This window comes from Oncorhynchus clarkii, chromosome 30 (genome assembly GCF_045791955.1).
Source record: "Oncorhynchus clarkii lewisi isolate Uvic-CL-2024 chromosome 30, UVic_Ocla_1.0, whole genome shotgun sequence".
NCBI lineage: Eukaryota > Metazoa > Chordata > Actinopteri > Salmoniformes > Salmonidae > Oncorhynchus > Oncorhynchus clarkii.
In genome coordinates, this window is record NC_092176.1 from 26186100 (window position 1) to 26210129 (window position 24030).

Genomic DNA, 24030 nt, shown 5'->3' on the forward strand with positions numbered 1-24030 from the left:
CAAAGGTATGTGGACACCCATTAAAATTAGTGAATTTGGCTATTTCAGGCACACCCATTGCCATGCAATCTCCATAGACAAAAACTGGCTGTAGAATGGCCTTTCAGTGACTTTCAGCGTGGCACCGTCATAGGATGCCACCTTTCCAACAAGTCAGTTTGTCAAATTTCTGCCATGCTAGAGCTGCCCCGGTCAACTGTAAGAGCTGTTATTGTGACAGCGGCTTCGCAACAGCGGCTCAGCCGCGAAGTGATAGGCCTCACAAGCTCACAGTACGGGACCGCTGAAGTAAAATAAATTGTCTGTCCTCAGTTGCTACACTCACTCCCGAGTTCCAAACTGCCTCTGAAAGCAACGTCAGCACAATAACTGTTCATTGGGAGCTTCATGAAATGGGTTTCCGTGCCCGATCAGCCGCACACAAGCCTAAAATCACCATGCATTGAAAGCGTCAGCTGGAGTGGTGTAATCATTGGACTTTGAGCAGTGGAAACGTGTTCTCTGGAGTAATGAATCATGCTTCACCATCTGGCAGCCCTACGGACGAACCTGGGTTTGGCGGATGCCAGGAGAACGCTTCCTGCCCCAATGCAGAGAGCCAACTGTAAAGTTTGGAGGAATAATGGTCTTGGGCTGTTTTTCATGGTTCAGGCTAGGCCCCATAGTTCCAGTGAAGGGAAATCTTAACGCTACAGCATACAATGACATTCTAGACGATTCTGTGCTTCCAACTTTGTTGCAACAGTTTGGGAAAGGCCCTTTCCTGTTTAAGCATGTCAATGCCCCCGTGGACAAAGTGAGGTCCATACAGAAATGGTTTGTCGAAATGGTTTAAACGCCCAACATCAGTGCCCGACCTCACTAATGCTCTTGTGGCTGAATGGAAGCCAGTCACTTCAGCAATGTTCCAGCATCTAGTGGAAAGCCTTCCCAGAAGAGTGGAGGCTGTTATAGCAGCAAAGGGGGGACCAAATCCTTATTAATGCCCATGGTTTTGGAATGAGATGTTTGACGGTCAGGTGTCTACATACTTTTGCTCATGTAGTGTATCTACAGTCGTGGCCAAAAGTTTTGAGAATGACACAAATATTACATTTCACAAAGTCTGCTGCCACAGTTTGTATGATGGCAATTTCCATATACTCCATAATGTTATGAAGAGTGATCAGATGAATTGCAATTCATTGCAAAGTCCCTCTTTGCCATGCAAATGAACTAAAGCCCCCAAAACATTTCCACTGCATTTCAGCCCAGCCACAAAAGGACCAGCTGACATCATGTCAATGATTTTCTCGTTAACACAGGTGTGAGTGTTGACGAGGACAAGGCTGGAGATCACTCTGTCATGCTGACTGAGTTCGAATAACAGACTGGAAGCTTCAAAAGGAGGGTGGTGGTTGGAATCATTGTTCTTCAACCATGGTTACCTGCAAGGAAACACGTCGTCATAATTGCTTTGCACAAAAAGGGCTTCATCAGGCAAGGATATTGCTGCCAGTAAGATTACACCTAAATCAACCATTTATCAGATCATCAAGAACTTCAAGGAGCGCGGTTCAATTGTTGTGAAGAAGGCTTCAGGGCGCCCAAGAAAGTCCAGCAAGCGCCAGGACCGTCTCCTAAAGTTGATTCAGCTGCGGGATCGGGGCACAACCAGTACAGAGCTTGCTCAGGAATGGCAGCAGGCAGGTATAAGTGCATCTGCACACACAGTGAGGCAAAGACTTTGGAGGATGGCCTGGTGTCAAGAAGGGCAGCAAGGAAGCCACTTCTCTCCAGGAAAAACATCAGGGATAGACTGATATTCTGCAAAGTGTACAGGGATTGGACTGCTGAGGACTGGGGTAATGTAATTTTCTCTGATGAATTCCCTTTCTGATTGTTTGGGGCATCATGAAAAAAGCTTGTCCGGAGAAGACAAGGTGAACACTACTATCAGAAATGTGTCATGCCAACAGTAAAGCCCATTCATCTGTGGGGTTGCTCCTCAGCCAAGGGAGTGGGCTCACTCACAATTTTGCCTAAGAACACAGACATGAATAAAGAATGGTACCAACTTCTCCCAACCATCCAGGAACAGTTTGGTGACGAACAATGCCTTTTCCAGCATGATGGAGCACCTTGCCATAATGCAAAAGTGATAAATAAGTGGCTCGGGGAACAAAACATCAATATTTTGGGTCCATGGCCAGGAAACTCCCCAGACCTTAATCCCATTGAGCACTTGTTGTCAATCCTCAAGAGGCGGGTGGACAAACAAAACCCCACAAATTCTGACAAACTCCAAGCATTGATTATGCAAGAATGGGCTGCCATCAGTCAGGATGTGGCCCAGAAGTTAATTGACAGCATGCCAGGGTGGATTGCAGAGGTCTTGAAAAAGAAGGGTCAACATTGCAAATATTGACTCTTTGCATCAACTTCATGTAATTGTCAATAAAAGCCTTTGGCACTTATGAAATGCTTGTAATTATACTTCAGTATTCCATAGTAACATCTGAATATCTGAAAACACTGAAGCAGCAAACTTTGTGGAAATTCATATTTGTGTCATTCTCAAAACTTTTGGCCACGACTGTACAATACAACATTTGTAATACCACAAAACAAAAATATATTTTGTGTGTGTTGAGAGTGTGTGTGTCTCCACAGTCTTCACAAGTTGTTCCATAAGTTGTAGTTGTATCTGTTTTTTAACCTGATTTTACTGCTTGCTTGAGTTACCTGTGGTGGAATAGAGTTCCATGTAGTACTGTGTGTTTCCTACAGTGCACACACACAAACACACACACACACACACACAGATGGTTAGGTAAAGCACCATATTCAGCCCACAAACACACTATTCATGAATAAATGGCTGACTGAAATATGAATAAAATACAATATGCCTGATAGCCATCTAGGCTTTAGTATCCTTGAGAGAGCCTCTGCCTTAACTACCTCTGTGTTATGGCCACTTCCGACCAAATAGATCACTCTGCCACATCATATTCTGATAGTTAGATTTTTTATTTAACACTTATTTTACCAGGTAAGTTGACTGAGAACAAACACATTCTCATTTACAGCAAAGACCTGGGAAATAGTTACAGGGGATGAATGAGCCAATTGTGAACTGGGGATGATTAGGTGGCATGACGGTATGAGGGCCAGACTAGGAATTTAGCCAGGATACCAGGGTTAACACCCCTACGATAAGTGCCATGAGATCTTTAGTGACCACAGAGAGTCAGAACACCCGTTTAACGTCCCAGCCAAAAGACAGCACCCTACAGAGGGTAATGTCCCTAATCACTGCCCTGGGGAATTGAGAGATTTTTTTAAACCAGAGGAAAGAATGCCTCCTACTGGCCCTCCAACACCACTTCTAGGAGCATCTGGTCTCCCATCCAGGGACTGACCAGGACCAACCCTGCTTAGCTTCAGAAGCAAGCCAGTGGGATGCAGGGTGGTATGCAGGGTGGTATGATGATGAGAATATATTGTAACTGCGTATGGAGTGCAGCCTCAGACCTTGTAGGGTGTGTGTGTAAGTTCAGCTGCAGACCACATACAGTAGGGTGTACCCCTGGTGACGGGGTTACATATCCAGTCTCAGCCCTTCTCATCTATCTGTCCCTCTATGTGTACCTCCCAACCTCATTTCAGACTGTGCTGTCAAATAATAAAGCATGCGTAAGGTGGTCAGCACACCAATCTCCTTAAATAAAAGGTTTTGGTGTCCTCTCCTCCGATCCTTAACCATCTCTCCTTGTCTCTCTCTAGGAGCAGAGCCCCAGTAACCAGACGTCTCTGGCCATGATGCAGGAGCCCCAGGAGATGGTGGAGGAGACGGTCACCATCGAGGAGGACCCTGGCACGCCCACCTCCCATGTGTCCGTTGTCACCTCCGACGACGGCACCACACGACGCACAGAAACCAAGGTACTGGGGGAAGCCAAGTTGACACACAGATCACATTAGGTAGTAGGTAACCATGCGCTGAATGAGAAGGAACTCAAGGCTCACACACTAGATTTCAACTTTAATGTGACAAATTGTTTGGGGTGGGTGCAACCCTGTGAAATATATGTAGCAGGTTTCTGCAGTAAAACAGCATGATGGCTGTTTTATGATAACTCTGTTATCATAAAAGTTAAGGTCTGTAAGGCCAAAAGTTAAGATCTGTAAGGCCCGTAATCCTTTAGCGAGATGTGTTTTCTATCCTTTTCCCTAACCCAGATGTTGTCTTATTTCTTGGTGCTCATTCTGTATCAGCTCCTACAGTATTTTGTGTTGCAGGTTCTTTTTTCTTGATTGTCCTCTTGTGTTTTGTTGTTTCTATATAAGGATATGTCAACTAACCTGAAGGTGAGTTGGAACCCCCCCCCCCCCCATCACTTTACTATCAACTCACGTCACCATTTTGTGTATGCCCATGTCAGCCACTCCCTCAACCCTGTCACACAGTCTGTCACTCTTACAGCATCACAGCCACCCCAACGCTGCACAGCTCCAGTACTCCTACCGTTACTGGCCTTCCTAAACACAGCTCACAGCTTTCCCCCTTCAGTCAGCCCTGCTCCACGCTATGCACACTACCTCTCCAGACAGTGTCTCAGTGCAGTGTGGTTACGTCCCGAATGGTACCCTGTTCCCTATATAGTTCACTATAGCCCAGAGCTCTGGACAAAAGTAGTGCACTATATGAGGAGTTGGGTGCCATTTGGGACGCAGCTTGGGACTTGCCCCACATCTCCAGTGAAGCAGAGATGTGTTCTGTTCTGACAGTCTGGTTCCCAAGGGAGGGACCCTACGGAGGGACCAAGGGTAGAGCTGCTGGCACATTAGAGACACTACAGAGTTTGTAATTAAACAGACCAGCTAATCGCTCTGTTTCACTGTGTGTGTGTTGCTATCCTATTTACTGTAGGGGATTGGACACACTCACTCACGCACACACAGCTAATAAAACATAGTCAAGGGCTAGGGCTTGGGGAACGAGAGTCACTGTTTTTAAGGACACTTAATTCCACAGGGACGAGACAGAGGATGCTTTTTGGAAGTTATTTTGAAGGGAAGAAACAGATTCATCTGGATGTAAGCCTTGGAAGAGACTGTTTTGACTGCTTTATAATTGTGGCAAATGTATTGGCAAGGCAGCTTGTGATGGAAGTCTGCACACGTGATGTATCCAGACTCATCTTCACATCTCTCTCATCTTTTCAATTGATGTATTATTGGCTTCCTTTCAACAGGATGCTGAAGCTAGCTACACACTGCATTTCCTTGAATGCCTTCTGAGTATCCCCTCCAAGCACAGCAAGATGAAACACTAGGATTTCACATCACTCTGCTTTTGGAAATGCATGTTTTTTTATGATAAACACATTTGCACACAAGGCAAGCAGCAGTATAGGCAGCAGTATCAGTAGCCAGCCACCACACCTAAACAAACAGACCATAACAAGGCCTGTGAATTGAGTGACGTTTAAAGGCTAACTAAAGCCTAACTTTCTACCCGCTCCAGCTGTAAAGGAGTGAGTCAGTGTGCTGGCTGGTATGTGGAACTAGCTAACTGGTGAGAAGGGAAGGAGCTTCACCACACACACACACACACACACACACACACACACACAAACAAAGGAAAGTGGCTCCACCACGTCCATCCTCCATCTCCCTCCCAACACACTGTGCTTTTCTTTGGACATTCTCCAGCTGCACTCTGGCTGAATGGTGAATGTTGGGTGAAACGCTACCACTGTTCTTTAAAATAGATAAATAAAACAATCAAAAGCAGTGGCATTCCACCCTGTCCTGTGGATGGGAGTTAATGAGGGTTAAGGCAGGCCATATAAACAAATTAAACACAACAGGGAGAAAGGTGTGAAGGGAAAGAACCAAAGCCACTCTGATACAAATTGCCAAAACAATTTGATATGCGATTTTACCCTGTCGTTTTTTGGTGATCTTTTATTCCTATGTTATTGAATCATGTATTTTCAAACAACTGTGATACCCAGTACTACTGATTGACCACCTCGGCCCTCAACACTTTCCCATAGGTGACCAAGGTGATCAAAACCATCACCCGCCGCAGGTACCTGCCAGTGACCGTCACAGAGACCCTGGTGGTGCCAGGAGGTTCCATCACCCCGCAGTCCAAACCCAGCACCCCGGTGCCCACCCCTTCTCCCACCCCCTCCCCATCAGAGACAGACCCAGTAAAGAAAACAAAGGCACCCAAACGTCTGGTTTGTGGCTTGAAGTGAACCCCCAACCCCTCCCACTTGCACCTCCCTGACCCTAAACCTCCCTAAATGCTTACACTAACCCCCAGCTGGTGTGTCAGTTTGAGCTCTGTCTGTCTATAGAAGTTGAATGTGGCAGAGATTGTGAAAGTGTTACAGCACTATAAAGACTGAAAGTGATGCCTGCCCTCCCTTTCTCCTCCCCTTTTAACAGCCTAACAGTTGGTAAACATATGCCCCAGTTTGACTGCAGGCACCTTTCATTACGGCAAGGTAGCACGCTGCCTTCGCCACATGGCCTCAACACACACCAGCATTTAGAGATTCTCTTTTAGCCTGTTTACAGTGATCTAGTTGGGCGCTCTCTGAAGCACCATCCCCAGTCCCAGTAGTGCTTGTTTAGCGTGTTGTGATCTTCCAACAGATCAGAGTTCTGTTTGAAACCTGTCTTGCGTTTTTTCGTGCTGTACCAGCGAAGGCTCTTTAGAAGTCATGTTATTACAAACATGAAGTATATGTCTAGGCTTCTCTCCCTGGCTAAGTTGAAACAAGGCCTTGTTCAAGATGGAAGGAGTTTGGGCCACTGCAGATTTTCAGCTTGTGGTGGATTAGGACCATAACCAGGATTGAAGAACACTGCTGGATAGTTCAGAGTAGTGATCCTCAACCCCAGATCTTAGAGATCATTTCGACACTTCAGCACAGTGTAGCAGGCATGAGGTCATTTTAAGTGAAGAGACCTAGTCCCACCCAGGTCTGTACTCAATTACCATCACCACCTCCATTGAAATGAATGGCAATAAAAGTCCCCTAATCGACCAGCTCAGAAGAGAAGCCAGCCTGTCATTTCAAGGCCAGTGGTGGCCTTGTGCTCAAGCTGTTTCATTAAGTTAAGAACCAGAAAAAGGCTTTATTTTTAACATGAAAGGGATGATTATGTGTGAGTTACATGCAAAGCGAAGGGGGAGCGGCTATGCCAGTGTAGTGTGAAGTAACAAAAGAAGGGTGAGCTTTAGATGTTATGGATGCACCGAAATGATTCACGAAGAAGAAATTAAACTTGACATGACTTAAAGTCGACAGTTTTCTGCCCGTTAGAATTTAAAATAGCTCACAGTTCGAGAAACGGACAGTGTGTGGACAAACTAAAGTCTTTGTGAAAATGGGATGAAGATTACATTTTTAATGAGTGTGAATGTTTAGCATTTATCATTCACATTTTGTTCCCTGCTTCCTCTTTTGAGGAGATATGTTTAATACTTTATTGAGGTTCCTTGTTATTATTTCATGCCGTTGATAAAATTCTGTATATAAATATGACTATAAACCTGGTATATTATAATTACGAGTTCAGCAAAGTGGTTGGATCACAAAATGTAACCAATCAGAAACCAGTCTCTTTCTGTGTTCATGTGAAAAAGCTCATTTCAGTGAAGTACTTGTCTGCCAGTTGAGTGGGAATGAACCATCTCTGTGCATCTTGTCAGGCACAACACAAATTGTATCAGAGTCAGACATAGGGCCCCCTCCAATGACGATTCATTTTCATCAACCTCATTAATTTTGAAGATTAATTTATAGCCGCGGACAAAATAGCCAATTATCGGCACTGCAGAATTCACTGGGCAGCAAATTGGTTTCTGTATCGGTGCTGAACCTTAGGAGGAGGTGAGATGCTGCTAGCCCTCCCTGACTGCCAGACAGTTTCAGCACTCCCAGACAAGTAGGAGTGTGATTTGTTAAGGACAAGGTGTATAGACATATATATATATATATATATATATATATATATATATACAGTTTACTATAAGACCGTCACAGTTACCAGTTATGATTCTTAATTCGTCCCAAACTGCACCTTATTCCCTTGGTAGTGTACTACCAAAGCCCTATGGGCTCTTGTCAAAAGTAGTGTACTGTATAGGGACAGGGTGCCATTTGGGCTGCAGATTCTGACCATGCACCTTAAGTGGAAGTCAAGGTTCTGCGCTCTGCATCCAAGGCTGTTGTCCTACTACTGCACTGAACAGATGCTCTTGGAACTATTATTGGAACGTGTCGCAGAAACTCAACCTTACTTCCAACACAACCTAGCCTCAAGTTTTTCTAAATAGAAATGAATTAAAGGCAATGGTACGACCTTTTCTTGTCACTGAGTTTCCCAATGCATGACTTTGACCTGTTGTTGACAATGCTTGTGGTCTGATCAGTGTGATACTAACAACTTCAGAGGTCACTCATCTCATTCCTCAGCCTCTCTCTCACTGTGTGGCATCGGCATCCCACTTTCCAGTCCGTGTGATTCAACAGGCTACATCGGTGTGCTGTGTCCACGCTGTGTCTCAGTCCTAACCACCTGTCTCTCACTGTGGGTAACCTCGTCCCCAGGCTCAGTTGTTGCCCTATAGAGAGAGCCGTCTGGGGATGAGATTAATCTGTGGTCTCTCTGTCTGGTGGGAAACCTCAACATAGTGTTCAGTACAGTCCTGTCCAGTTGATCAGAATGCTTCAACATTGTTCTCATCAACTGTTGCTCATGGTGTGGCCCATACACACCACACAGACTTCCAGGATTGGGTAGTAATGGATGAACTACTAATGTGATGGGGATTAGGTAATCAGTTGTTATCTCTGTCTTTGTGACCTCGTCTCCTCCTCTAGGTGACTAAGATGGTGAAGACGGTGACCACGCGGACGGTTCGCCAGGTGCCCCTGGGCCCCGACGGCCTGCCCCTGCCTGAGGGCTCGTCCCCGCTGGGCAGCTACACAGACTCCATCGACCGGCGGTACCTGAAGAATGGCGAGCGCTACATCACCACGCCGCAGGCCACCTCCACACTCACACGCTCCTACAACAACTACAACGACTCCTACAGCGACGCACTCCCCCCCGACGCTGGTGGGAGTCAGTACGGTGGGCGCCACTACGGCCTCCATGACGGCTACGGCATTGGAGACGCAACGGACAACTACGGCAGCCTGTCCCGCGGAGTCAACTTCCGGCCACCCCGCTACCCCTACGCTATGGCTAACAGCTATCGGCCAGAGAACAGCTACGGGACCCTACCCATCCGGAAGGATGACTACGGTCACGTGGCCCAGCCCCAGGTCCCCATGGGCAGCAGCAGTGTGGACCTGAACCGGTCGCAGCCAGAACGCTTCCAACCAGAGCCCTACGGACTGGAGGACGACCGCCGCAGCCTGGGCCCCGAGGAGGAGGAGCCCTATGACCTGGAGCCTGACTACTCCACTGCTAGCCGGCGCCAAGGCACGCTGCCAGGCACCAACCGCGGCAGAATCATGAGAGAGCCGCTCCGCGACGGGCCACGCATCAGGTGAGAACGAGAGACGTGACAGAATGCTGTCTGTTTTTAGTTGTCTGAAAATGTATAGATGACCTTTGTTCTGTGAGTGGAAGATAGGATTGGACTGGTTTTGTTTTGGTTTAGGGTGTCTGTAAAGACCTTGAAAACAGGTCTTCATTGTTACTTAAATGTTGAGTAAAGCTTTAACCATTTATAAGATATTAATAAATTGTGTGTTCACCATCTGTTAATCATTACTCCCACATTTACCATTTACTTATTATTAGTTTTCTTTTTGCAGTCCCTGATCTAAAGTGAGCGCTATTTATACATTATAGATACTTTCTAAATGTTTTGAGTGATCAGTGTAATTTCTCACAAAAAGATGGGCATGCTATTGGTAGACTTTCCAGCAGTACCTGGTCGAAGAATAATCACACAACACAGGATGTTTAAGGAAATATAAATGTGTGAATAAATACCTACTAACATTTATAAATGTGGGTGTAATGATTAATAAATGGTGAACACACAATATATAAATTCCTTATAAATGGTTTATTAGGTACCCTTAAAATAAAGTGTGTCATGACTGTCCACGGGAATCCAAATAGGTCAGATCAGGTTTGCAACGAATAACTTCAATCAGACCCAAGAGGGGGAAAGAAAAACCAGTGGGGGTTAACAACTCATGCCCTGTTGTAAATCAAGAAGATTCAGGTCTGCGCTCTCAAGATTCACCAAAGGAATGTACTTACTTTCAACAGACTTTTTCCCGCTAAAACTCTAACATGTTCAAAAGCGAATACTGGAACAATAACACAGAACGTGGGGAATAGTCAGAGGCGATCTATAGAACACTAATGTCATTTTTTTTTTATGTCAATAAAAAATGTATAAAGGAAATACTGTAACTTGGAAAGTATACCCACTACATATGCACTACATATACTATGCGTTGTGCATCTAATATGAACAATTATGAAAGTGTTTTTGTTAAGACTTTGCACATTGAGTAGTTACCACCCGGAGTGAGGTCAGGGAGCATGCCAGCCTGCCGGAACCTCCCCGTTTGAGCAAACTGTATAAATTATGGGTTAAGAAAAAACACATTCGACCAGAAAGACGTGAAGCTGCAGCTCCACATTTAAAGTAGTTTGAAATTTGAATCTCAACACGAGGTGGAGATGATAAACTCCCCTCCCGGACAATCACTGGTACAGCTGGTTAGCTGTCCTAAGTAAAGTATCTTTGAAAGCTAATTTAAGTAGGACCATTCTGTTACTCTGCTAAAACCATTGTATAATGCTACTCTCATTAACGAACTGGGGAACCATCGACACGGCTGGCTAGCCTATCTTCAAAGAAGCATCTTCAAGAGCGAATGTAAGGAAAATCAACTCTGTAGTTCTGTTCAGGACTACACTACATGTCACCGGATACCGGATATCTACAAAGAAGAACAACAGTAGAAGATTTGTCGGAACCATTTTGGACGATCAGAGCCTTACAAGCATGCCGCGAAAAGGCCCAACCCCCTTTCCAAGGCGGCCCTGTTCACCGAGAGATCCACCGTGATCCCAGGCATTTCACATAAAGACATTCAAGATTTCTTACTCAAAGCGGGCGGCGGTTTGTGTGCAAAGTAACAATTAAACATAGTTAGTTAATTAGATAAATAACAGTCTTCAGATTAATGTTAAAGTCATGTCTCGACAAGTGTTACCAGGTGAAGTATATGTAGCCAGGATTAAGACTCGAGCAGGGGGGCGAGTAGCATTTTAGCTGTGAGAGTTGTTGATTGAGTGTAGCTAGCCATGTGTGTCGTCCTCGCTGCAGAAGACACAGGTTCTTTCCTCTGTAGGTGACGCACTAGGAGGATTAGTTCTATGCATGGCTACAGTACAGGCATAGTCTGATACATGACAAGAATAGTTTGCTCAAGATTAGGCAAATTAAGAATACATGTCTTGTTCTTCCAGCATCTGTGAGAAACAACTGTGTGTGTGTACATTTAAAAACATATGTATTTTCTCATATGTACTTTCTCATTGACTCATTGACCTACAGAGAAGGTCTGAAGGGAAGAGAGCTTTTGATTTCCATTTTCATGCAAATGGATGTTGAACGTGTGTTTCTGTCAGAAAGAGACTGATAGAAAGAGGGAGAGAAAGAGAGCGAGAGAGAGAGAGAGAGGCAGTTAGACAGAGAGAGAGAGGCAGTTAGACAGAGAAAGAGAGAGAGAGAGAGGCAGTCAGACAGAGAGAGAGAGAGGCAGTCAGACAGAGAGAGAGGCAGTCAGACAGAGAAAGAGAGAGAGAGAGAGAGAGAGAGAGAGGCAGGCAGTCAGACAGAGAAAGAGAGAGAGAGGCAGTTAGAGAGAGAAAGAGAGACAGAGAAAGAGAGAGGCAGTCAGACAGAGAAAGAGAGAGGCAGTGAGAGAGAGAGAGAGAGAGAGAGAGAGAGAGAGAGAGAGCAGTCAGACAGAGGCAGAAAGAGAGAGGCAGTCAGACAGTGAAAGAGAGAGAGAGGGGCAGTCAGACAAAGAGAGAAAGAGAGCGAGAGGCAGTCAGACAAAGAGAGAAAGAGAGAGAGAGAGAGAGAGAGGCAGTCAGACAAAGAGAGAGAGAGGCAGTTAGAGAGAGAGAGGCAGTCAGACAGACAGAGAAAGAGAGAGGAGAGAGGCAGTCAGACAGAAAGAGAGAGAGAGGCAGTCAGACAGACAGACAGAGAGAGAGTCAGACAGACAGAGAAAGAGAGAGAGAGGCAGTCAGACAGATAAAGAGAGAGAGGGGCAGTCAGACAGACAGACAGACAGACAGACAGACAGACAGACAGAGAAAGAGAGAGAGAGTCAGACAGACAGAGAAAGAGAGAGAGAGAGAGTCAGACAGACAGAGAAAGAGAGAGAGAGGCAGTCAGACAGACAGAGAAAGAAAGAGAGAGAGAGAGAAAGGCAGTCAGACAAAGAGAGAGAGAGGCAGTCAGACAGACAGACAGAGAAAGAGAGAGAGTGGCAGTCAGACAGAGAAAGAGAGAGAGAGGAGAATCATAAAACACGGGACGAGATGTTAAAAACTGTCCATTGTGCCAATAGATGGAATGCACTCGCATGAGATTTGCCGTGATGTTGACAGAGTGGCATGGGAGGTTTATTTCTTAGACTCTGTTAAGATGTCAATTTTGGGACACATCCTCAGTAGTGTGCCTTCGAATCAGTGGGTGTTTCGGCCTTTAATCACTAAACACTCTCATCAAAGGTGGCCAGCTAAAGGGTGATCAAGCCTTAGCTTGTGTCCCATGCCCAATTAAGATGTCCCACGGGACTATGCAAGGCAGGGGCGTCCTCTTCCCTGAGCCAGTCCGACAGCTGACCGCATACCTCATATGCCCTCCTCAAGTTGGAGGGATCTGAATTGGGTTCTCAGGTGGGGGTGGGGGGTCATGAAGTTATAGCCCAGCAAGGGTCCTTCCGTTTAATCCAGATCCACTGGCTGCCTCTTTCAGCTGCTTGAGAAACTGCTCTGACGGTCTGCCGCAGAGCCTGTCCATGGATTCCAAGTTCTTTCAGCAACCTGATGGTGGAAGAAGCCACGAATCCTCTGCATCCCACTTCAACTGGCCAGACTTTTGCATTCCAGCCACGCTGAGTTGCGTCTGCTGCCAACTCTGTGTAACGCAGTTTCTTACGCTCGTAGGCCTCTTCAACAGAGTTTTCCCACGGGACTGTGAGCTCTATGATGTACACAGCCTTTCGTGAAGGGGACCAGAGTACCATGTCTGGCCTAAGGTTGGTAGTAGCAATCTCAGGTGGAAAAATTAGTTGCTGGCCAATATCGACAAGCATCTTCCAGTCCCGGGCCATGGCTAGGTGTCCAGTTTCTGGCTTTGTAGGAGGATACTTGGGCCTTTTCTGTCCCTCCCGGATGAATGTTGTTGTTTTGACAGGATTGCTTGTTTTTGGAGGTAATGAATTGGTTGCACTCCTCTTGGTCTCAAGTGCTGCAGCCAGGCTCTTGAGGACCTGATTGTGCCTCCAGGTGTAACGGCCTTGTGAGAGGCTGGTCTTGCAACCTGTCATTATATGCCTGAGAGTCGCTGGAGCTGGGCAGAGGGGGCAGGTCGAGTCCTCGCCATACCATTGATGTAGATTTTTTGGTGATGGAAGCACATCATAAACAGCTCTTATGATGAAGCTGATGTTGCTTGCCTCCATTTGCCAAAGCTCACTCCAGTTGATCTTTCTCCTCTCCAGGCCTTCCCACCGCGACCTTGTTTAGCAAGAGAGACAGCCTTTGCACTTCTTGCAGTCTCCTCCTGTCTGCGCACCTCCTTGACCACCAGCTTCCTGCGTTCAGATGTTGTTGCCTTATGGAACGTTGGTTTGCTTTCTGCCAGGCCAAAGCCTCCTCTTCCATGCTGGATATTCCCCACAATGTCTTGGTGTCTCAGGGCTGATGTTGCTTGCTGCACAGCCTTGGATGATGTCCATTTCCGTCCAGTTTGTAGGGGAGGTGCAGCCTTGCTAATGGTCTGGTCTTTAGAGTCCTTCAATGTCATCTGAAGTCTTACTTTAGAGCACTTGTACTCCTCCGTTAGACTTGTAAGAGGTAGTTCAAGGACCCCTTTGCCATAGAGGCCGATGTTACTCAAGCATCGTGGGACACCCAGCCATTTCTTCACGTATGAGGTAATGGTTCGCTCCATCTTCTCCACTGTTGTTATTGGGACCTCATAGACGGTGAGTGGCCACATTACCCGGGGGAGAAGTCCAAACTGTAGGCACCAAAGCTTGAGCCTCCCAGGCAGTAGGGTCTTGTTGATGTTCTCAAGACCGTCGGCGATGTCCTGCCTTACTTGCTGCACTTGATCTTTATCAGACACCGTTGGTATCGGGTCATCTCCAATGCAGAACCTCACATCTTTAAGCTGTCCCTTGACTATGGAAATGCTTCGAGATTTGCTTGGCTTGATTTTCATCCGGGCCCACTTGATGTTATCCTGCAGTTTTGCAAGTAGCCGCCTGGTGCATGCTGCAGTGGTGGTCAGTGTAGTCATGTCATGTCCATGTATGCTCGGATAGGTGGGAGACGGAGCCCCTCCTTAGTTCTCTCACCGCCGACCACCCATCTCGATGCCATGATGATGACTTCCATGGCCATAGTGAAGGCCAGAGGAGAAATTGTACAGCCTGCCATTATGCCTACTTCCAAGCGCTGCCATGTTGTTGTGAAGTCAGGTGTTGTGAAACACAATTGCAGGTCTTGGAAATAGGCCTTTACCAGTGTAGTGATGGGTTCTGGTACGTGGAAAAAGTTGAAGGATTCCCAGAGGAGTTCATGGGGAACTGAGCCAAAGGCATTGGCCAGGTCGAGGAAGTCAGACAGAGAAAGAGAGAGAGAGGCAGTCAGACAGAGAAAGAGAGAGAGGCAGTCAGACAGAGAAAGAGAGTGGGATGGAGGGAGAGACAGAGACACAGTTAGAGAGGGAGAGAGGGAAACAGATATTGTTAGACACAGAAAGAGAGACCCTGAGAGAGAGACCATAGAAAAAGGGAATCATATTACATTTTTATTGGTCGCTTACACATATTTTGCAGATATTATTTTTTGCGTGTAGCGAAATGCTTGCATGGAGATGGAGGTAGAGAGAGAGAGTGTTAAATACAGGCTCCAGTGTTGTCCATCTTCTTCCTTGAGCCTCCTCACTGGACTGTCATTAACAGGTCTGTAACCTCCGGCTCCATCTGCCAGAAAACAGACAGTTAGCCTCTGAGACCCCAAAATGGACCCTTGTCTCCTAATAACACCACCGTATCTCCCTTTGTGATTGTGCAGTCCTCCAGGCCACACCAATGTCTACTTTTCCTGTACTCTGTAGCACAAGAAAGAAACTTCAAGCATGCTTGACTTAGGACAGGCACAGGACGAGGAGCAGTGTGTGTTTTAAAGACCTTTTCTTTTTTATCGATGATCTGTGAAAGATGGATTTATTAATTTCTATTGGAAGAGAAATTAAATGTGGGCCTTGAGCCAGTTTTAAGGGAATTGAACTGAGGAGGTTTGTGAGGGAGGAAGATAGGAATCCTATGTGTGTGTGTGTGCGTGCGTGCGTGCTGTTTCTGTGATGTAGATGTTCAAAGGTGATGTAGAGTAGCAGTGTAGCAGCCTCTGACAGTGTCGGGCTGAGTGTCTGGGACATTCCTAATCACACACACAGGCAGCATGGTGATGTGTTGTATTTATGCCTAGGACAGGGAAGTACAAATTGAAGGTGCTTCCCTTTAATCAGAGATTCCGTCTGCATGGAATGCTCACACACACACACACACACACACACACACACACACACACACAGACACAGACACAGACACAGACACAGAAATTGATTCACTCCACTATTGGCTTGAGGAGAAGCGGTTGCTGTGACAGGCAATTACTAATACATACAAGCACACACCTGATTAGGCACTTGACAGGTAGCTAGCTCTCTGATTAATTTCACGAGGCAATACCCTCGTCATTTCTTTGGGAAAAACATAACATGCCATCTTTCCCTGTCTTTCCAACACACACCATCACTGATATCACCTGCTGTGTCACCTATCAAACAAACAGTAACACATCTGTAATACAGTCTCTCTCTCTCTCTGTCTGACTGCCCCTCTCTCTCTGTCTGACTGCCCCTCTCTCTCTTTCTCTCTCTCTCTCTCTCTCTCTCTCTCTCTCTCTCTCTCTCACACACTCATTAGTATGTCTCCGAGAACATAATACAATATCGATGTTGCTGTAATGAATGTGTGAATTAAAGCACTTTAATTACAGCTTATCTTCTAGTCGCTTTGGGAACCGTCAATTAAAAGGAAAATAAAAATTAAGATGTTTAGCGCAAAAATGGTTTCCTGCGCTATCGTCGACCATACATTAGATCAACATGGTGGAGTTCTAGTCATCTATTACAGGGTAGGAGGGACGAACTGGGCCGCCCAAACTTGTAGTCTTTAGTTAGGTGTGTGTGTGTGTGTCCAAATTGAATTCTACAGTATGTGGGTGTTCTGTCCCCCCTCTCACTTGGTGTGTGTGTGTGGGTGTGTTTCCACCCACTCTCTCTTTCTTTCATCCTTTGTGTGTACATGTGTGCTTCTATATGTGTGTGTGTGTGTGTGTGTGTATATGTGTGTATATATATATATATATATATATATATATATATATATATATATATATATATATATATATATATATATATATATATATTTGTGTGTATATATTTGTGTGTGTGTATATGTGTGTGTGTGGTTGTCAGCATGATTAATAGCTGCTTTTGAACTCTGCCAGACAATGGCGATGTCTGGAGCCAATCTCAAATCGCTCATCTCTCCCTGGTGTGACCGGGGCCATGCTGCAACTGCCTGCCCACCTCCCCCTGCCATGGGGCCTCCAGGGGCTTCTGGGTCCCTCCTCCCCATCTACCTTAATGGAGAGGGGACATGTCACATGAGCGAGAGAGAGACCAGTACTCCGCTGAGAGCCTGCCAAGACTAGAAGTGCATAGCTTTTAGCATGAGACAGATATCTTTCTTCTGTCTTATTAGAAGTTTGTCACAAGAAGTTGCCCAATGATGGGGAAACTAAGTTCTGAACAGTGTTTTTCTTCTTCCCCACACGTCATTGAAGTAAGAAACAAACAGATAATGAGAGCATCAGCAGTTAGAATACAACAGGAGCATGTTTCTGATGTTTTGTAGCCATGCCTCTTGTGAATCAGAAATCACTTATTGCTCACATTCATAACTGAACATGACCAATCTGTTGTGTGTATACTGGATAGTCACTGAGCTCATAATCATGTGGAAATGTTCCTCCAAACAGAGATGGACACATTATGTCTCCACTGCTAATCCTTTGAGGTTTGTCTCCTTAGGGATTGGAGAGGGTCAGAGACCACAGGAATAGAGATTTGATCTACATAATTGACAGAAGATGACAGGGAAAGAATAAGACGGATGTCCCTGAAGCCTTTTTCACTGTGCTGGCTGTCACTCCTACACACTCTCTCTCCTTTCTCTCTCTATCGCACTCACTCACTTTAGCAGCTCCATTAACATGAGTGTGAGCTGCTTCTGTAATCATCCTGTGAGCATTATGCCTGACGGCGGTGCCGGCGGTAGCTGTAGCTTTGAGGCGGCAAGGGCCTTTCACATCCTGTGATTAAACCCCACCTATATCAACACAATGGTGCCAATTTAAATGCAAATGCTGACATTCCCATCACTCAGCCCGCACCCCGTTTACCAACCCCGGCATCAGGTGTATCTAAATTAGTTCCAGTTCAACCCCAACTGTACACTGATTCTCAGTGTGTGTAAGAGTGTGACGGTTGATGTATGCGCATGTATCTGATAGCAATGAAGACATCATTTGGTAATGCCCTCTATAACTCTCTGTTTCTGAGGTTTATTCACAGCAGTGTTGATTTGGCTCGTCATCTTCTATTTCTGTTAGCATTTGAATCCCCCAACTGTATTTCTGAATGTGTGGTTAGACCAGACAGGATGTTCACAAAGGAATGCTTGGTACTGTATAACCTCTACTCACTCACAGCCTTTTTCCATCTATCATGCAGCTATGGTTAGCCTGTTTCAACTAGACTGAATGCTTCTCTCAATGGTGAGCACAGGGCTCAGACTGGTTTATCCAGGCTAGCTGAGAGGCTCTCCAGACCAAAACCTCAGTGTAGCAGGCAGGCCTGTTCCAGCCTAGCCTTAATGACTGGGGCTTAATCAGAGCAGAGCTCCTAGCTCTCTAGCTCCTAGCTCTAGGGCTGACGGCAGAGCTTGAGGTTTGTGGTGCTTCACGTTCCAGTCCATCCTCAACCCTCCTGGTTCCTGGAATGGTTCCACTGTACATTCCTTAGACTGGAAGGAACCATTCTGGGAGAAAAAGGAGGTGGTGAAGGTAGACTGGACTATACCATTCCATTGAGATGTCCTCAACCAACACCCTTCAAGGAAGTAGCAGTAAGGTCATTTTTGAAGCTGAAGAAGGAGGCAACTGTTTCAGAAGCTGTCTGATCAAGGCTACCCTTGCAATTAGGCCATGATAACTAAACCTAACCTCGTACCACAAGACCAAAACCACACTAATGCCTTAGAAACATAGACTTTTCTTGGCATTTGGTGTCTTTCAGCTTAGTCTGCTTGTGGCTCACATTTCAATGCAGCTGCTTGTCTCTCCAGACCCTGGTCTTGTGTTTAGCTGCTTGTCTCTCCAGACCCTGGTCTTGTGTTTAGCTGCTTGTCTCTCCAGACCCTGGTCTTGTGTTTAGCTGCTTGTCTCTCCAGACCCTGGTCTTGTGTTTAGCTGCTTGTCTCTCCAGACCCTGGTCTTGAGTTTAGCTGCTTGTCTCTCCAGACCCTGGTCTTGTGTTTAGCTGCTTGACTCTCCAGACCCTGGTCTTGTTTTTAGCTGATTGTCTCTCCAGACCCTGGCCTTGTGTTTAGCTGCTTGTCTCTCCAGACCCTGGTCTTGTGTTTAGCTGTTTAGCTGCTTGTCTCTCCAGACCCTGGTCTTGTGTTTAGCTGCTTGTCTCTCCAGACCCTGGTCTTGTGTTTAGCTGCTTGACTCTCCAGACCCTGGTCTTGTGTTTAGCTGCTTGTCTCTCCAGACCCTGGCCTTGTGTTTAGCTGCTTGTCTCTCCAGACCCTGGTCTTGTGTTTAGCTGCTTGTCTCTCCAGACCCTGGCCTTGTGTTTAGCTGCTTGTCTCTCCAGACCCTGGTCTTGTGTTTAGCTGCTTGTCTCTCCAGACCCTGGTCTTGTGTTTAGGTGCTTGTCTCTCCAGACCCTGGCCTTGTGTTTAGCTGCTTGTCTCTCCAGACCCTGGTCTTGTGTTTAGCTGTTTAGCTGCTTGTCTCTCCAGACCCTGGTCTTGTGTTTAGCTGCTTGTCTCTCCAGACCCTGGCCTTGTGTTTAGCTGCTTGACTCTCCAGACCCTGGTCTTGTGTTTAGCTGCTTGTCTCTCCAGACCCTGGTCTTGAGTTTAGCTGCTTGTCTCTCCAGACCCTGGTCTTGTGTTTAGCTGCTTGACTCTCCAGACCCTGGTCTTGTTTTTAGCTGCTTGTCTCTCCAGACCCTGGCCTTGTGTTTAGCTGCTTGTCTCTCCAGACCCTGGTCTTGTGTTTAGCTGTTTAGCTGCTTGTCTCTCCAGACCCTGGTCTTGTGTTTAGCTGCTTGTCTCTCCAGACCCTGGCCTTGTGTTTAGCTGCTTGACTCTCCAGACCCTGGTCTTGTGTTTAGCTGCTTGTCTCTCCAGACCCTGGCCTTGTGTTTAGCTGCTTGTCTCTCCAGACCCTGGTCTTGTGTTTAGCTGCTTGTCTCTCCAGACCCTGGCCTTGTGTTTAGCTGCTTGTCTCTCCAGACCCTGGTCTTGTGTTTAGCTGCTTGTCTCTCCAGACCCTGGTCTTGTGTTTAGGTGCTTGTCTCTCCAGACCCTGGCCTTGTGTTTAGCTGCTTGTCTCTCCAGACCCTGGTCTTGTGTTTAGCTGTTTAGCTGCTTGTCTCTCCAGACCCTGGTCTTGTGTTTAGCTGCTTGTCTCTCCAGACCCTGGCCTTGTGTTTAGCTGCTTGACTCTCCAGACCCTGGTCTTGTGTTTAGCTGCTTGTCTCTCCAGACCCTGGCCTTGTGTTTAGCTGCTTGTCTCTCCAGACCCTGGTCTTGTGTTTAGCTGCTTGTCTCTCCAGACCCTGGCCTTGTGTTTAGCTGCTTGTCTCTCCAGACCCTGGCCTTGTGTTTAGCTGCTTGTCTCTCCAGACCCTGGCCTTGTGTTTAGCTGCTTGTCTCTCCAGACCCTGGTCTTGTGTTTAGCTGCTTGTCTCTCCAGACCCTGGTCTTGTGTTTAGCTGCTTGTCTCTCCAGACCCTGGCCTTGTGTTTAGCTGCTTGTCTCTCCAGACCCTGGTCTTGTGTTTAGCTGCTTGTCTCTCCAGACCCTGGCCTTGTGTTTAGCTGCTTGTCTCTCCAGACCCTGGTCTTGTGTTTAGCTGCTTGTCTCTCCAGACCCTGGCCTTGTGTTTAGCTGCTTGTCTCTCCAGACCCTGGTCTTGTGTTTAGCTGCTTGTCTCTCCAGACCCTGGTCTTGTGTTTAGCTGCTTGTCTCTCCAGACCCTGGTCTTGTGTTTAGCTGCTTGTCTCTCCAAGACCCTGGTCTTGTGTTTAGCTGCTTGTCTCTCCAGACCCTGGTCTTGTGTTTAGCTGCTTGTCTCTCCAGACCCTGGTCTTGTGTTTAGCTGCTTGTCTCTCCAGACCCTGGTCTTGTGTTTAGCTGCTTGTCTCTCCAGACCCTGGTCTTGTGTTTAGCTGCTTGTCTCTCCAGACCCTGGTCTTGTGTTTAGCTGCTTGTCTCTCCAGACCCTGGTCTTGTGTTTAGCTGCTTGTCTCTCCAGACCCTGGTCTTGTGTTTAGCTGCTTGTCTCTCCAGACCCTGGTCTTGTGTTTAGCTGCTTGTCTCTCCAGACCCTGGTCTTGTGTTTAGCTGCTTGTCTCTCCAGACCATGGTCTTGTGTTTAGCTGCTTGTCTCTCCAGACCCTGGCCTTGTGTTTAGCTGCTTGTCTCTCCAGAACCTGGTATTGTGTTTAGCTGCTTGTCTCTCCAGACCCTGGCCTTGTGTTTAGCTGCTTGTCTCTCCAGACCCTGGTCTTGTCTTCCCTGTGGTGTTGGTTTACTTTATCTTTAATATCAGCTCAATCCCGGCCTACTGAATATATAAGGATTTAAGGATTTAGTGTCTAGTTACATTGCTGCTTGGGTAGGAGCTTTTTCTCCCAGTTCATCATGTATTGATTTCACTGGTGGTAAAATGTAAAACGTGTTGCCATAAAAGCTGATATGCTACCGAGGGGCTCATTTAAACCCACAAAGTAATGTGCCCCAGACACAGCAATACCATGATGAGATTCTCCCCTCGCAACGTGCACTAGGGCAGCCGGGAGAAATTTAAAGGATATAATTAACATAAAAATCATTAAAATTCAAGTAAATGCTGGAGCTAGCTCCATAACCACCAGCACTCAGTTAGGGCTGTCGCCCCTTTTTGTTGCACCGTACATCATAGATGACTGGCCAGTTATGGAAGTATGATAAACAAGCCTCTCTGGGTGGTGGGGTGGAGGGGAGGCTACAGTGGGTGGCGCATAGTGTGCAACACTAATTAGATTCCCCTGTCCCATTTCCTGTCTCTGGCTCTCCTGTTTTCCTGATGAAAAGACGTCAGAGTGGAGAGGAGAGAACAGAGCTAGCGGAATTAAACTTAGTATCATAGTATCGTTCCTACCCCAAACACAGGGAACCCCCTTGGGATAGTTCCATTATGGTGACTTTGTGTGACGATGGTTATTTTCCTCGGTCTGTTACTATCTTACCCTTAAGTGTGTGGAACAAGTAAAATCATTAAGATGTATCTTTTGTTTCTCAAAACACCATGAATACCTATGGATAACAAAGAAAGTCATGTTAACCCCCTCAGTATCTAGATATACCTGGCTACAGCAGTATTTCCCAGCCCTGGTCCTCCAGTACCCCCAACAGTACACATACTTAAAACATGTGTACTGTTGGTGGTACTGGAGCACCAGGATTACAATAAACATGTGTACTGTTGGGGATACTGGAGCACCAGGGTAACAATAAACACGTGTACTGTTGGGGATACTGGAGCACCAGGGGTTACAATAAACATGTGTACTGTTGGGGACACTGAAGCACCAGGGTTACAATAAACATGTGTACTGTTGGTGGTACTGGAGCACCAGGGTTACAATAAACATGTGTACTGTTGGTGGTACTGGAGCACCAGGGTTACAATAAACATGTGTACTGTTGGGGATACTGGAGCACCAGGGTTACAATAAACATGTGTACTGTTGGTGGTACTGGAGCACCAGGGTTACAATAAACATGTGTACTGTTGGTGATACTGGAGCACCAGGGTTACAATAAACATGTGTACTGTTGGGGATACTGGAGCACCAGGATTACAATAAACATGTGTACTGTTGGGGATACTGGAGCACCAGGGTTACAATAAACAGGTGTACTGTTGGGGATACTGGAGCACCAGGGTTACAATAAACATGTGTACTGTTGGGGATACTGGAGCACCAGGATTACAATAAACATGTGTACTGTTGGGGATACTGGAGCACCAGGGTAACAATAAACATGTGTACTGTTGGTGGTACTGGAGCACCAGGGTTACAATAAACATGTGTACTGTTGGGGATACTGGAGCACCAGGGTTACAATAAACATGTGTACTGTTGGGGATAATGGAGCACCAGGGTTACAATAAACATGTGTACTGTTGGGGATACTGGAGCACCAGGGTTACAATAAACAGGTGTACTGTTGGGGATACTGGAGCACCAGGGTTACAATAAACATGTGTACTGTTGGGGATACTGGAGCACCAGGGTTACAATAAACATGTGTACTGTTGGTGGTACTGGAGCACCAGGGTTACAATAAACATGTGTACTGTTGGGGATACTGGAGCACCAGGGTTACAATAAACATGTGTACTGTTGGGGATACTGGAGCACCAGGGTTACAATAAACATGTGTACTGTTGGTGGTACTGGAGCACCAGGGTTACAATAAACAGGTGTACTGTTGGTGGTACTGGAGCACCAGGGTTACAATAAACATGTGTACTGTTGGTGGTACTGGAGCACCAGGGTTACAATAAACATGTGTACTGTTGGTGGTACTGGAGCACCAGGGTTACAATAAACAGGTGTACTGTTGGTGGTACTGGAGCACCAGGGTTGGGAAACATGGCTACAGTATTCTTCAGAACCCTAATGATCTGTCAGTTGTGAGATTGCCTCCTCCTCCACCACTCTGAGATGGAAATGAAGAGTTCCACTTTTTTCCCCCTTCAATGAGTCCTCCTTGAGAATTGATGAGCAGAGAGCATTGTGTTGATCACAGACCAACGAGGGCTAGGGAGGAAGGTTACTGGAGGGGCCTGGAGACAGGGGAGAGACTGGAGGGGATCGTGTGGAATAGGGGGGCTCTCATCTGGGACGTGTAGGCCTACCTCGGGACCCACTTCACTACAGGAGAGCTAACTGCTTAGCACCATCATACTGTATATATAAATGGAATACATCTCCCTTAATGGCTCTGGCACTAAGCTAACCTGGGCCCAGTCCCAGGGAGGCAGCCAGGACAGGCAGGGCATTAGCATAGTCTTTGGTGAGGCAGTGTTGGGTCAGAAACCTCCCTGTGGGTATGGTTGGGTTCTCTCTCTACTGCTGCCTCTCCTCTCCTGGCCACAGGGAGTGTGCAGCTAAACACTGTATGCTGGAAACGCTCAGTTTGTTGTTTTTTACAAAAAAAGATAAATAAATACTGAACTTGTTTTTACATGGATTCCGTGACACGGTTAGCTTCTAACAGCTTGGACTGTTATTTCTTGTCTCGGAATCCCGCT

The 24030-nt window shown here is 46.5% G+C and overlaps 1 protein-coding gene across 34 annotated transcripts in view; it reads left to right on the top strand.

The window, feature by feature from the left end:
• Positions 1 to 24030, top strand: part of LOC139389480 (ARVCF delta catenin family member b) — a 323546-nt gene that overhangs the window by 212728 nt on the left and 86788 nt on the right. For 11 of the 34 annotated variants that reach the window (XM_071136272.1, XM_071136279.1, XM_071136273.1 and 8 more), the window contains exons 5-7: positions 3769 to 3927; positions 6048 to 6236; positions 8895 to 9568. In XM_071136272.1, the coding sequence (XP_070992373.1) occupies positions 3769 to 3927; positions 6048 to 6236; positions 8895 to 9568 (1022 nt within the window). Of the gene's footprint in view, positions 1 to 3768; positions 3928 to 4332; positions 4354 to 6047; positions 6237 to 8894; positions 9569 to 24030 lie in introns of all 34 variants that reach the window. The other 23 variants (XM_071136277.1, XM_071136288.1, XM_071136290.1 and 20 more) reach the window with 4 other exon arrangements.